The sequence below is a fragment of the Lissotriton vulgaris genome, chromosome 9, assembly GCF_964263255.1.
Source record: "Lissotriton vulgaris chromosome 9, aLisVul1.2, whole genome shotgun sequence".
NCBI classification, from domain to species: Eukaryota; Metazoa; Chordata; class Amphibia; order Caudata; family Salamandridae; genus Lissotriton; species Lissotriton vulgaris.
Window position 1 is genome coordinate 715688296 of NC_141697.1, and position 14498 is coordinate 715702793.

General features: G+C 49.9%; 1 protein-coding gene across 1 annotated transcript in view; it reads left to right on the top strand.

The window, feature by feature from the left end:
• CLPTM1 (CLPTM1 regulator of GABA type A receptor forward trafficking) overlaps positions 1 to 14498 on the top strand; it is a 405433-nt gene that overhangs the window by 107855 nt on the left and 283080 nt on the right. The window contains exon 6 of the mRNA XM_086938446.1: positions 3097 to 3182. Coding sequence (XP_086794572.1) covers positions 3097 to 3182 — 86 coding nt within the window. The remainder of the gene's footprint in view (positions 1 to 3096; positions 3183 to 14498) is intronic.

Here is a 14498-nt window from a genome sequence, read left to right on the forward strand (position 1 = left end):
GGAAATAGGAGGGGAACTCAACTAAAGAAATTAATAAGCCCTGCCCGAGCCTCCACGCTAAAGCTGCGTGCCACCTAACTGCACCATGTCCTCCGGCAGCCGCTCCTCTTGGTGCATTCCTGGGTAGAGACGCTACGGGCCCAGCCGGGAGGACATGCTCGGCACGGCGCTGGTGGCCATGGGGAGTGCAGGCTGTGCGCGCTGCAGGACTGGGTGTGGTGGGGCTGCTGCTTGTGCGCTCTGGCTCCATACCTGTGATCCTGTCTCTTGTCTGGGCCGGGCTTCCTCCGCCTAACTCCCCGGCTATGATCGAGAGCTCTGTTGTAGTAATGCAGCAGCAGAGCTGTTCATGAAAAATAACTGCAAGCACGTGCTACTATTTTTTAAGAGGGGCGAGGACTCTGCGACTTCTTGGGGCGGCGGTCATCGCGAAATGGCATAAGAAAAGAGCCAACATTTTCGGATTCGGGGGGCGTGTTTTTTGCATTCTGAGTGGCGGATGACGTCACAGGGCGAAAGAGCGCAAAAAACACCCCCCCGAATCCGAAAGAGACTGGGCTTGAATGGAGTGATGCCCCTCTCCTCCAATGGCTGGCCTCCGTTTAGGAAGCCAGCCAATGGAGGAGAGGGGAGGGTTCAAGTCCCCCTAACTTAAAAACATAACCTCTTCGGACTCCTCCCACAGCTTTGCAGTGCGACGGTCCTCGACCTAAAAAGACGAAAATAAACATATGTATGTGTGTGTATGTATATATGTGCATGTATAGATATGTATACATATCATAATATGTATACTGACTGCTGGAGAGCACTCCTGCTATATTTTCCAATGTTACAGTATCTTGGGCTTCTTAGCCCCAGATTCTTTCTTTTCCTCCTTCTCTCTATTTTGAGAGCGAGCCTTATGTTTGTGTCCAGCTTATGTGGGTATTCTTTGACTGATGTACTTCGGTGTGTGATTCGTCAGTATGACTACCTGGTCATACGTTCTGTGTCTTTCTGCCGACGCATATGTGCTGTCGATGCTACATTTCATGCGCTTTTGCATGCGTGTGGTGTGGCTTCAACGATCCACACAGTCTGCATATGTGTATCCCTTTTATCCACATACATGCATTTCCTTGTAGTCATGGTTTAGTATATATCTACATGGGTGATCTGTCTTTCTACATTTCATTGTTGGCATCCTCTGTTGTGCATGCTCATTTTGTACGCTCTGACTCAGTCATGCTGTTTTGTCCTTTCTCTGGGACTTTTATTGTTCGCAGATCCATGGGATCCTGCACACAGTTCTGCTTCTTATTCTTGTTACAGAAGCCTATGGATTTTTTTTCATTGTGCACTGGCCGTTCTGGTTTCTGTGCTTTCTCTTTGTCACTTCCTGGAAGGTCAAAGTCTTGTACTGTCCTGTGACAGACTGTGGTGACATTGCCTTTATTTGTTAATGATCCTTTTCCAGATCATAATGTCTCTAGTGTCAGCCACGTTTGCACTTGCGGTTTCTACCGGTTTTAGTCAATCTTTGACTGATTAGTTCTCTTTGGAACTTAGTGGGGTTCAGTCGCTGACCCTCCTCCAATGGGGTATTGCTTTGCTATCTATTCAAAGTTAAGGAATCTGCGGCTAGATTTCTCTATCAGATGAACAAGTTACTTGCCTTTGGTAACGATGTATCTGGTAGAGAAATAGTCTAGCCGCAGATTCATTAACGCCCACCCATCTTCCCCGCTTCGTGAGTACCTTCTTAGGGTGGGTTCTTCTCATTGGTCTTTCTACCTGTGTTTTCTGTCTTCATGCATGGGTCTCTTCGCATCCTTCCCAGGCCATGATGTTTCATTCTGTTTTACCTGTTGCTTCTCCACCCATCCTCGCAACTGGGTGATGGGCTGCTATATCCATTCACTCTCTTGCACCCTGGTTCTTTTCCAGTGTTGAGATTGGTCATGTCCTTCTTCCCTCCCTCCCCCCTGAGACCTTTTCTCCATTAGTTTAGGGTCTATTTGACTATGTTAGTCAATTGGTCATATTTAGTGCTATGGTTCCACATTCTCTGTTGCTACAGAAATGTGGTCAATTGCCATAACTTCATGTTGTTAGTCTTGTCCATTAAAATGACGTTCATGTGGTCACAGACTGCTTGTCGTTTACCAGAACAATCATCTCCATTGCTGTTTTGCCTCAAAGGAGGGCATGGGTCTTCGCTTCCGCAAGAATGTTTCTAGGGACGAGTACTCTGCTCTCTCCCTTCAGTTCCTTGCAGTATGACATTTTTTTCTCTACAATGCATTGTGATATTTCTCATCATTTTATTATTTATTGTTGTTCCCACACACTCACAGTTTTAGTAGTTGCTTTGCGTTGTGGTGCGGAAACGTTTCACAGTAGAAAACTGCCGTCCGCACGCCAGAAGGGACTAGTATTGCTCCACTGATGTCATATACGTGGGCGACAACAGAGCAGACATATGCGATGCCGTCCCCCCGATGCGCAGAGGTACTGCTGAAAAGTCTCCGGATCCAGTCTGGCGCCTGGAGGATATTCTAAGTTAAGGAATCTGCGGCTAGACTGTTTATACCTGATACATCGTTACAGAAGGTAAGTAACTTGTTCTACAAGCCAACCACAAGATAGCCAAAATATATTTTTAAAAAAATAGATTTTTTTACAAAAAAGAAGTTACAGAATAACCATTAAAGGTAAGTAATTTCTTTTTTTTAGAATGTTTCAAAATGTATTCGTGCAGGATAACATAGTTACAATAAGTGAGTTATCACATTGCATGGTTGATGCAATCTGCATGGGAATGTTAACTTAGTAATGCGTCTCCCCATGCTCTTTTTTTCTCCCCATTCTCTTTTTCTAGCCCCAGTTCTCGATTATGCCACTCACGTTATTTTCCATGCCACCTAGGCTCCTCCCTTTTTGCCACTGTATTTCCCTTCTGTACCCACAAATTGTACCAAGCCTCCGAAACGAAATATTCATTTGTTACTTAGTCACTCAAAGTTGAATTTCCCTGTCCACCCTCTAGCAGTCACCCCTTGACCACACTAATAATGCAATGCTTTCATCAACCACTTTGCTTTTGCCTTCCAGTGCTTAATAAATACAAACGACGAAGGTTCCTGAAAACAAAGAATCTTCTGACTGGCGAGACCGAGGCAGATCCAGAGATGATTAAGGTAAAATGTACCTGCTGCTTGTAACAGTAAGGGCTGTAGGGCTGAAGTACTGATGGTGGGGTAGCATTAAGTAAATTGCGGGTAGAAACATCTATTAACGTGAAGAGTGAAGCTCTGAGGGTTCATATAATGTAGCTAATACTTGCCTCATCTATCTGAAAGAAACAGGTTAGTATTAGATTCCTTACCTTAGAATATCCCCAGGCGTCAGATTGGATCCGGAAATTTTAGCGTAGCCGTACCCTTGCGCGTCGGTAGGCGTCGACTGCGGCTCCGCGTGCGACATCGGCGCCATGTTGACATCGTCGGAGTACTTAGACGCCGCCTCCGCGCGCTGACGTCAGTTCTTCTTTTTTCCGCGCCTGCAGCGCAGATCTGGAAAAAGTGGTACCTTAGTCACTTTTTGACTAAACTTTTTTGTTATCTCTTTTGATCCTTTTTCGAGTCTTCGAATCCGAACTGTGCCGGTAGGGATGCCAGGTTTCAAGCCCTGTGAGGACTGCGACAGACTGATGTCGGTCACTGACCCTCACCGCTGGTCTCTTCACTGCTCGGCGTCTACCACGACGACAAGGCCTTCCCCGACTGCCAAGACCTGACTTCGAAAGCTAAGGCGGGAGCGGTCCCGCAAGCGCCTCGAGCTCCGGCAGTCGCCCCCGCGCCGCGAGAGGTCCCGGTCCGGACGGATGTCGAGGGACCGGTCGCGGGGTCGGAGCCATCATAGCTCCGGGAGTCGACATCACTCGTCAGGCTCGAAGTAGTCAGGTAAGCACAAGAAGTCGAAGAGACGTCATCGCTCTTCCGACTCCCCCCGACGCTCACGCGACACAGCCGGGGATTCGGGTGACACCGCCCACGCTGCTCAGACGGAGTCGCGGGCGTCTCAACCTGCCCCATACCCTCCGGTCCCTGGGCGGCAAGCCACGCCGGAAGAGGTCGAGCGCTTCCACATGGCCATGAGGTCCCTCTCTCCTCCGTCGGGCTCCACGGCGCCTTCGGGCCCAGCGGACCCGTCTGGTGGCCCTAGCGGGTCGGGTGCTTAGCCCAGAACCTGGCGGGTGCTTAGGCCCCAACGCCGCCGGCGCCTTCGGGCCCGGCGCTGCAGGGCCCCGCTCGATCCGCTTCCGGATCCGGGTTATCGCTGGTTGACCTAACGACCTCACCGGCCCCTAGGGTGTCATCTCCGGCGCCGTCTTCGGGCGGCGCGGTCCCAGATACCTCCCTCGATCCGGTTCTGGCGTCAGAACGGCACCGCTGGGCGCCGCTTTCGACGCCGCTTGGAGAGTTTTACTTCAATGAACCGGCCCCATCTTTTGACAACCCTGAATTTCAGGACATGGGTGATGAGGAGTATTGGGAGGGGTCTGAGGACCCTCTGACATGAGTGTCGGTCCCAAGAGGACTGGACAGGTGAACTTGGGGATGCCAGTGGTCTTCACATTTTGCCAGACACTGGTTTTGTCTCACCCCCTACCGTGGCTACGGAGGAGGGGGCAACCTTCAGTGTGGTGTTGACGCGGGCGACCAGGCCTTGGGCCTTGAGCTCCCCGTCGCGGCCGTGAGGACTAACTTCCTCACTGAGGTCCTTAAACCGCAGTCAAGCTCGGCCGAGCCTCTGCTGCCGTGTAATGAGGCCTTGACAGACGTTCTTTTGGGCACTTGGTCCAGGCCCGCTACAGGTGCGCCTGTAGATAGGAAAGTGGCCAGACACCACCGCCCGGCCCCAGGTGACCCTTGCTTTTTGTCCACCCATCCCACCCCGAGAGCCTGCTGATCCAGGCCTCCAACTCCCAGACCGCATTCCCGTCGTCTCCGACCAATCGGGAATCCAAGAGGTATGAGCAATACGGCAAGAAGGTATTCTCCTCCCTCAGTTTGGGACTGCGGTCTTCCAACACCGCTTGCCTCTTGGCCCGCTACACCCACTCTGTGGGACACGGTCGCGGACGTGCTGCCACAATGCCCGGCGGAGGTCAAGGCTAAACTCACCCAAGCCCTTGTGGAGGGTCGAGATGCAGCACGCTATTCTATCCGGTGTGGGCTGGATACCACCGACTCACTGGGCAGAGCAATGGCAACGACGGTGGTGATTCGTCACTATGCCAGGTTGAGGTCCGCCAACTTTTCGGCCGATGTCCAGAATACCCTCATGGACATGCCGTTTGATAGCAGTCGCCTCTTTGGCAACAAGGCACACCATGCGCTTGAGCGCTTTAAGGACTCCAGGGCTACGGCCAAGTCCTTGGGCCTTTCGGCCCCGTGCCAGCAAACGGGTGACTTTCGCTCCTTTCATGGCCAAGGAAGGGGCGCCCCCACACATGCTGCCAGCCACGCACCGCAGACTAAATATATCAACGCGGTGGCGGCCGTGGAAACCGCCGTAGCGGCGGTCGCAGACAACGGCAAGGCCAGTCCACACCTACCCCTGCAGCATCCGCCTCAAAACCCTCCTAGTCCGTGCTTTCAGGCCTTGTGACACCAGTGGGGGGCAGGGTTTGCCATCACCACTTCCACTGGCGCACTGTCACATTGGACAGGTGGGTGCTGCAAATCGTCCGAAGGGGCTACTCCCTCCCCTTCGAGACGATCCCTCCAGCCATGCCACCGCAATTCCACCGCGTGTCGGATCATTTGCAACTTCTGCAGGAGGAAGTTACCGCCCTCTTGGGCAAGGGGGCCATAGAGCGCGTTCCTGGGCTAGTAGTAGGGTGTGGTTGCTACTCCCACAACTTTCTGGTACCCAAGAAGGGCAAAGGGGGCCTACGCCCTATCTTGGATCTACGGAACGTCAACAGCTTACTCCGGAAGGAGAAGTTCAAGATGCTGACACTGGCTCAGGTCTTAGCTTTCCTGGACCCAGGAGACTGGATGGTAGCGTTGGACTTGCAGAACGCTTATTTCTACATCCCCGTCGTGCCGGCCCACCGGCGCGATCTGCGGTTCACGGTAGGCCACAAGCACTTTCAGTTTACCGTGCTCCCCTTCGGCCTTATCAGCGCCCCACTGGTGTTCACGAAGGTGATGGCGGTGGTCGCAGCTCATCTGCGCAGGTTAGGGGTTTCAGTCTTCCCCTACCTCGACGACTGGTTGATGAAGGCGGGCTCGCCCCAGACAGTAGTCAGCCACCTCCAGACGTCGGCGGACCTCCTGCACCTGCTGGGGTTCTCCATCAATGTGCCAAAGTCACACCTGTGTCCCTCTCAAAAGCTCCTCTTCATCGGAGCGGTTCCCGACTCGGCGCAGTTTCGGGTTTATTCCCCCGAGCAGCGGGTTCAGGATATTCAGGCTCTGCTTCCGATCTTTCAGCCTTTATCCCGAGTCTCGGTCAGGTCGACGCTGTGGCTTCTGGGGCTGATGGCCTCCTGCATCCTTCTGGTGCATCACGCCCGATGGCGGATGCGGGCTATGCAGTGGGACCTGAGGTTTCAGTGTGCCCAGCATCAGGGCAACCTGTCTGACCATGTCCTGATCTCGGAGGGCACTGCGAGACAGCTGCAGTGGTGGCTAACGGACCGCGATTGGGTCAGCGGCAGATCCCTCTCCCTACCCCAACCAGAGCACGTAGTTGTGACGGACGCGTCCCTCCAGGGCTGGGGAGGTCACATGGGAGAGACGGAGATCAGAGGCCTCTGGTCTCCGGCGGAGTCCCGGATCCATATCAACCATTTGGAGCTGCAGGCGATTCGTCTTGCACTGAAGGCATTCCTCCCCTCTGTCCGAGGGAGTGTAGTGCAGGTTTTCACGGACAACACCACCGCCATGTGGTACTGCAACAAACAGGGCGGGGTGGAGTCGTGGACCCTCTGCCAGGAGGCTCTGCGCCTTTGGCAGTGGCTGGAATATTCGGGCGTGACCCTGGTGGTTCAACACCTGGAATGTTCTCTGAACGCCAGGTCGGGCGAACTCAGGCGCCGGTGCATGATGGATCCCGAATGGCGTCTAAACTCGGACGTGGCGCAAGGTCTCTTTCAGCAGTGGGGAGAGCCTTGGTTAGATCTATTCGCCACAAAAGAGAACGCGCAATGTCCTCAGTTCTGCGCGTTGGAATTTCCAAGGCGGCACTCGCTCAGAGACGCTTTTCGTCACGAGTGGAGTTACGGTCTGTTGTACGCCTTTCCGCCTATACCACTTCTGCCCTGGGTGCTGATAAAGATCAAACGCGACCGGGCCCAAGTCCTTGTGGCTCCTGACTGGGCACGAAGGTACTGGTATCCCGAGCTACTCAGTATGTTAGTCGATCCCCCGGTTCGTCTGCCTCTTCAGGAGGACCTTCTGTCGCAGCAGTAGGGGACGGTCCTCCACCCGAACCTGTCCAGTCTCCACCTCCATGCTTGGAGATTGAGCGGCGACAGTGAGGCCATTTGACTTGCTTCCTGAAGTCTGTACTGTTATTCTGGCAGCCAGGAGTCCCTTCACAAAGTTGGTATACGCCTGCAGGTGGAACAGATTTGTGGCATGGTGCACAGCAAAGGCTGTGGATCCTCTCTCTGCCCCTCTTCCTGAGGTTCTTCTCTTCTTTCTTTCTCTTGCCCAGCAGGGCTCTGCTCTGGGCACAATCAAGGGCTACCTTTCTGCCCTTTCAGCCTTTCTAAGGCTGCCTGATCAACCATCTTTGTTCAAGTCCCCTATTGTAACTCGTTTTCTGAAAGGCATCACACACATGTTTCCCCATGTTCTGTTTGTGATGCCTCAGTGGGACTTGAACCTTGTTCTTACATATCTGATGTGCGCTCCCTCTGAGCCACTTCACAACTGTGCTCTCCGCCTTCTTACTCTGAAGACTGCTTTCCTGGTTGCCATCACCTCTGCCAGGAGAGTGAGTGAGCTCCAGGCTCTTTCATCCAAACCTCCTTTCCTTTCTGTCCATCCGGACAAGGTTGTGTTGCGGACTAGACCTTCTTTCCTGCCCAAGGTTGTCACTGCCTTCTACATGGGGCAGTCTATCACCCTGCCCACCTTCTTTCCGCCTCCGCATCCCTCTAAAGAGGAAGAGCGGCTCCACCGTCTGGACCCAAAAAGTGCGCTCTCTTTCTATTTGGATCGCACACGACCGTTCCAGGTGGGTGACCGACTCTTTGTTGGTTACGTGGGCGCTAAGAAGGGCCGGGCGGTGCACAAATGGACCATCTCTCTGTGGGTCGTTTTATGTCTCAAGGCATGCTACTCATTGGCTAAGAAGGAGCCTCCTGTTGGGCTGAGAGCCCATTCCACTCCGGCCACGGCGGCTACCACTGCCCTGGGCCGGGGAGTCCCCTTGCAGGACATCTGTTATGCAGCTACGTGGCCATTGCTGCACACGTTTGCAAGGCACTACTGCCTGGACAGCCAGGTTCAGAGGGATGGCTTCTTTGGCCGTTCCGTCCTCCAGGACTTTCTGGCGTGATTATTGGTTTGCAGACCCACCACCGGGGTTGGTATTGCTGGGGTATCTATTCTAAGTTAAGAAATCTAATACTAACCTGTTTCTTTCAGATGAACAAGTTACTTACCTTCGGGAACGATATGTTCGAGGCATATGGGCTGCAGATGGTACATTTATGAATAGATCGCCATCTGGTGTTGGGCTCGGATGATTGTACTTGTTTTTCTCTTGGAGAAGTCTTTTGTCGTCACGAGACCGATGACTCCTCCCTTGGGTGCTAGTGTGCATGGGCATCGGCTCCATCCTTAGATTGTTTTTTTTCCACCATCGGGTTCGGATGAGGATTGAAGCGCTCTGGATGGACTTCGAGAAAAAAGTGATATTTCGGTGCCTATTCCCTTTCCAATTCGACGGTATTGTTATCGAGTGAGAGTTCATTTCCATTTCGATGCGCTTCGACGTCAACAACAAAATTTCCAACTTCTACGTCGACGAGACCGGAAGGCCTATCTCGACGTAGTCCAGCCCGGAGTCCATGGAAAGGACTCCATTCAAAAGATGTCCAACGTGTGGTGCTAAGTTCCCACACAAGGACCTACACGAGGTGTGCAACCTCTGTTTATCACCTGAACACGAATCCAGGGACTGTGAAGCCTGCGCAGCATTCTCCTCCAAGTAGACGATTAGAAACCGTCGAGCCCGAAGACACGAGGTGTCGAGAATGCAGTCCGAGGCAATCCCGGAGCTGTTCGAGGCCCAGCACCCCGAAGAGGAAGAAGTAGATGAGGACGAGTCGGGTCGGAAGTGGACGAGTCTGACGTCGAAGAAATCGACGTTCATCAAACTGTGAGTGACAATGTCTCCTTACCAAAAAACCGACCTCGTTTGGTGTCGACCCCGCCTTCGAGCCCGGTCAGACAACCAAAAAAAGTATCCGACGCACCGCCATCGGGCTCGGCACCGAAACTGAAACACTCGGCCTCCCACCATGTCGGATCCGAGAAGCGGTCGACATCGACACCGAAGCTCCATACAAAGGAAGGCTCGCAGTCGAAACATTCCATGTTGAAACCGAAACATGCTTCGACGTCGAAGACTTACTCGACACCGAAAAAATCGGATTCGAGCAAACTCTCGGTGCCGAAAACACAAAACACTGACGGTCAGAAGCAAAGGCACCTTTCAGAACCAAAACCTTCGGTACCGACACAGGAGCATCAGACCGATCCAAAACAAGACATTGTTTATCGATCCACAAACTGGCAAGGTGGTGACAAAACTACCTAATAAGAGGAAGAATGAACAGTTGGAAGACAAAGCTCCTCCTCCTAAAAAGAGAACAAAGGGGACAAATACAATTCCTCCCCTTTCTCCTCAACCTAAAGACACACCCTCTTCTCCTCTTCCTCACACTCTGCCAGCTATTTCTACACCACAACCATCTACACCTCAAACGGATGTAGAAAGTGACACAGGGGAGGGAGAACTTCCTAGGGATGACGACACTGCCCCAGATGACGCAGACCCATGGGAAGATTATAACGCAGGGTCAGATAATGATAATGACCCTGAACTGTATCCCTCAAAACCTTCACCACCTGATGATAATACAGGTTTTGCACAGTTAATTATTAGGGCAGCAAAATACCACAAGGTAGACTTACATACGGAACCTCAAATAGAGGATTTCCTTTTAGAAACACTACCTGCTGCACAAAGAACATCAGGAACACTACCAATGCTTAAGGGTCTCCTCAATCACACATCAGACATATACAAAGACACTGTGAGGGCTAGGGTATTAAACCCAAGAATTGATAAAAAATATAAGGCAGCCCCAAGGGACCCAATATATATCAATGGACAAATACCTCTGGAATCGTTAGTAGTCACAAACGATCGTAAGAGAGCAAACTCATTAACTACAGGAGAAGCTCCTCCCCCTGACAAGGAGTCCAAGTTAATAGATGCCTCTGGCAAAAGAGTAGCATCCCAAGCGGCAAACAGCTGGCGCATAGCTAATACACAAGCGCTACTTGCACGTTATGATAGAGCTCATTATGATGAGTTAGAAAAACTCATTACACATCTCCCTAAGGAACATCAAAAAAGGGCAGATCAGCTCATACAAGTAGGGAAGATAATAACTAACACTTCCATTAAGTGCGCCTTAGACGCAGCAGACACTGCAGCAAGATTCATAAACACCAGTATCATGTTAATAAGACATGCATGGCTCAGTCTCAGGGTTCAAACAAGAGGTACAAACATCCTTATTGAACCAGCCTTTGATGAGAAAACACTTTTCGGCTCAGGTACAGATGAGACGTTAGAAAAGATGAAAAAGGACACAAACGGCTAAGTCAATGGGAGCATTGCAACAGCCAACTCAAAGGGGTTCCTTTCGTAGGTCCACCTATAGAGGCGGATCAAAGAATACAGGCACAAGCCAGCAATCTACCTCTTTTACAACCACTTCACCCAGAGGTAATTCTAGAGGCAGTTACAGAGGTAACAACAACAAAGGTAGAGGTCGCGGAAATAACAACCGCAACTCCCCTACCCCAAAACAGTGACTTTATACAGCTCCCCCCAGACCATATAACACCGGTCGGGGGACGTCTATCACAGTTCCTACTTGTCTAGGAAAACATCACATCAGACAGGTGGGTGAGACAAATTATCCAACATGGTTATTGCCTAGAACTCACAGCTACCCCACCAAACATTCCCCCAAACAGCGTCCAATGAGTCAAGATCATCTAACATTGTTAAAGCAGAAAGAACTATCACTGCTACAAAAGCATGCCATAGAGAAGGTTCCACAACATCAACAGGGGTATACTCTCTATACTTCCTAATTACCAAAAAAGACGGGTCTCTAAGGCCAATACTAGACCTCAGACCTCTCAATGCATACATAAATTCGGAACACTTCCACATGGTCACGCTCCAACAAGTACTTTCTTTCTACACTGGATCTAAAAGAGGCTTACTTTCATATCCCAATTCACAAAGCCCACAGGAAATACCTCAGGTTTGTTGTGGAAGGACAACATTATCAGTTCAAAGTCCTTCCGTTTGGGGTCACAACAGCACCAAGGGTGTTCACAAAATGCCTAGCAGTGGTTGCAGCTCACCTAAGAAGACAACAAATACATGTCTTCCCTTACTTGGACGACTGGCTAATAAAGGCCAAATCAGAAAAAGAATGTCTTAAAAACACACAAAAAACCATTCAGTTGCTGCACCAGCTAGGGTTTACGGTGAACTACACAAAATCCCACCTGCAACCAATCAGAGTTCAACAATATCTAGGGGCTACTATAGACACATAAAAAGCCGGAGTATACCCCAATCCAGTCAGGATTCAAACAATGCTCACATTGATTCAAAGATTTCAACCACAACACTCACTAACAGCTTGAGTGTTCATGCAGCTATTAGGGATGATGTCCTCTTGCATACCGCCAATACCTTATGCCAGACTACAGATTCGTCCGCTGCAAGAATGTCTAGCAATACAGTGGAATCAGGCTCCAGGTCAGATTACAGATCTGGTGTTGGTATGTTGGTAGACGACCGCACACATGGCTCTCTGAAGTGGTGGAACACAACAAAAATTTCCAAGGGGCGGTCGTTCCTAGAACCAATTCCACAAGTGATACTAACAGCGGATGCATCGCTCACCGAATAGGGAGCGCATATGGAGAAATATACAGTTCAGGAAAGATGGAGTGTACAGCAAAAAAGACTGCACATCAATCATCTAGAACTTTTAGCAGTGTTTCTAGCATTAAAAGCTTTTCAAATGCAGATTCTCAACAAAGCAGTCCTGATCAGAACAGACAACATGACAGCAATGTATTATATTAAAAAACAGGGGGGGACACACTCTCTCCTACTATCCAGACTAGCGCAGGAGATTTGGAGATGGGCCATTCCTCAAAACATCTATCTGTTAGCCGAACACCTACCAGGAGTTCAAAATCAGATAGCAGACATCTTAAGCAGAGAGTCAGAACAAATACACGAATGGGAACTGCACAACCAAATACTGCAGCCATTCTTCCAAAGATGGGGACAACCAGAGATAGATCTCTTTGCCACTCATCAGAACGCAAAAAGCCAAAGCTTCGCATCCAGGTACCCACACCACCTGTCGCAGTGCAATGCGTTATGGATAAATTGGTCCAACAAATTTGCATACGCTTTCCCCCTCTCCCAATAATTCCATTAGTGGTTCGAAAACTGCAACACCATTCAATGACCATGATTAGTAGCACCCGCGTGGGCACGACAGCCGTGGTTCACCACGCTCCTGCAACTCTCACAGGTGCCACATCAAAGGTTAAGAATATTACCCATGCACCTTGCACAGAACCATGGAGAAATAATGCACCCAGATCACAAACAATTGAACCTAGCGATCTGGCTCCTGAGGTCATAGAATTTGGATACTTAAATTTACCTCCAAACTGTATGGAAATCATTAAGCAAGCAAGCCATCCTACCACCAGAGCATGCTATGCAGCAAAGTGGAAAAGGTTTGCTGTATACTGTAACAGTAACAACATCAACCCTCTGGACACATCCACAAAAAATATTATTTGCTACTTACTACACTTACAGCAATGTAACCTTGATTACACCTCCATTAGAGTACATCTTGCAGCTATAGCAGCGTACCTGCAAAACAGGCAACATCTATCCCTGTTTAGAGTGCCAGCAATAAAAGCCTTCATGGAAGGCCTCAAAAGAGTCATTCCACCAAGACTACCGCCTTTCCCGGTCTGGAATCTCAACATAGTACTCACCAGACTAATGGGACCACCTTTCGAACCAATGCATAGGTGTGAAATACAATTCCTTACATGGAAGGTGGCCTTTCTTATAGCCATTACCTCCCTCAGAAGAGTGAGTGAATTACAGGCATTCACAATACAAGAACCATTCCTACAGTTACACCAGAATAAAGTGGTTCTTAGAACAAACCCAAAATTCTTGCATAAAGTAATTTCAGCATTCCACATCAATCAACCAGTGGAACTACCAGTCTTCTTTCCAAAACCACAGATGGTAGCAGAAAGGGCCCTACATACATTGGATGTCAAAAGGGCAATATTGTATTACATAGAAAGAACACAAACTTTCAGAAAAACCAAAACAACTATTTGTAGCGTTTTCCCCCAACACATAAGGGCAATCCGATCTCTAAAGCAGGCATTGCCAGGTGGAATTTAAAATGTATACAAATATGTTACATAAAAGCAAAGAGAAAATTAACTGTTCCTCCTAGAGCTCATTCTACACGTAAACTAGGGGCATCTATGGCATTCTTAGGAATTATTCCCCTAGATGACATATGCAAAGCAGAAACTTGGGTTACACTGCATACCTTCACAAAACACTACTGTGTTGATGTGCAGGCAACACAACAGGCTAGAGTGGGCCAGGCTGTACTAAAAACTTTATTTCAAACTGTTGCAACAGACACTGGTGACCACCGCTAGGGAGGTAACTGCTGTATAGTCTATTCATAAATGTACCATCTGCAGCCCATATGCCTTGAACAGAATATGCTACTTACCAGTATGCATCTGTTCTTGGCATAGAGGGATGCAGAGTGGTACATGCCCGCCCTGCCTCCCCGGGAACCTGTGTCTGTTCCAACACTATCTTATCTAGATACACTTACATGGGCATCTCTTTCTGTATTCTATCATAATACTCCATCTAACCCTACTATGACAAAACAATCTAAGGATGGTGCCGATGCCCATGCGCACTAGCACCCAAGGGAGGAGTCATCGGTCACGTGACGACAAAAGACTTCTCCAAGAGAAAAACAAGTGCAATCATCCGAGCCCAACACCAGATGGCGATCTATTCATAAATGTACCACTCTGCAGCCCTCTATGCCAAGAACAGATGCATACTGGTAAGTAGCATAT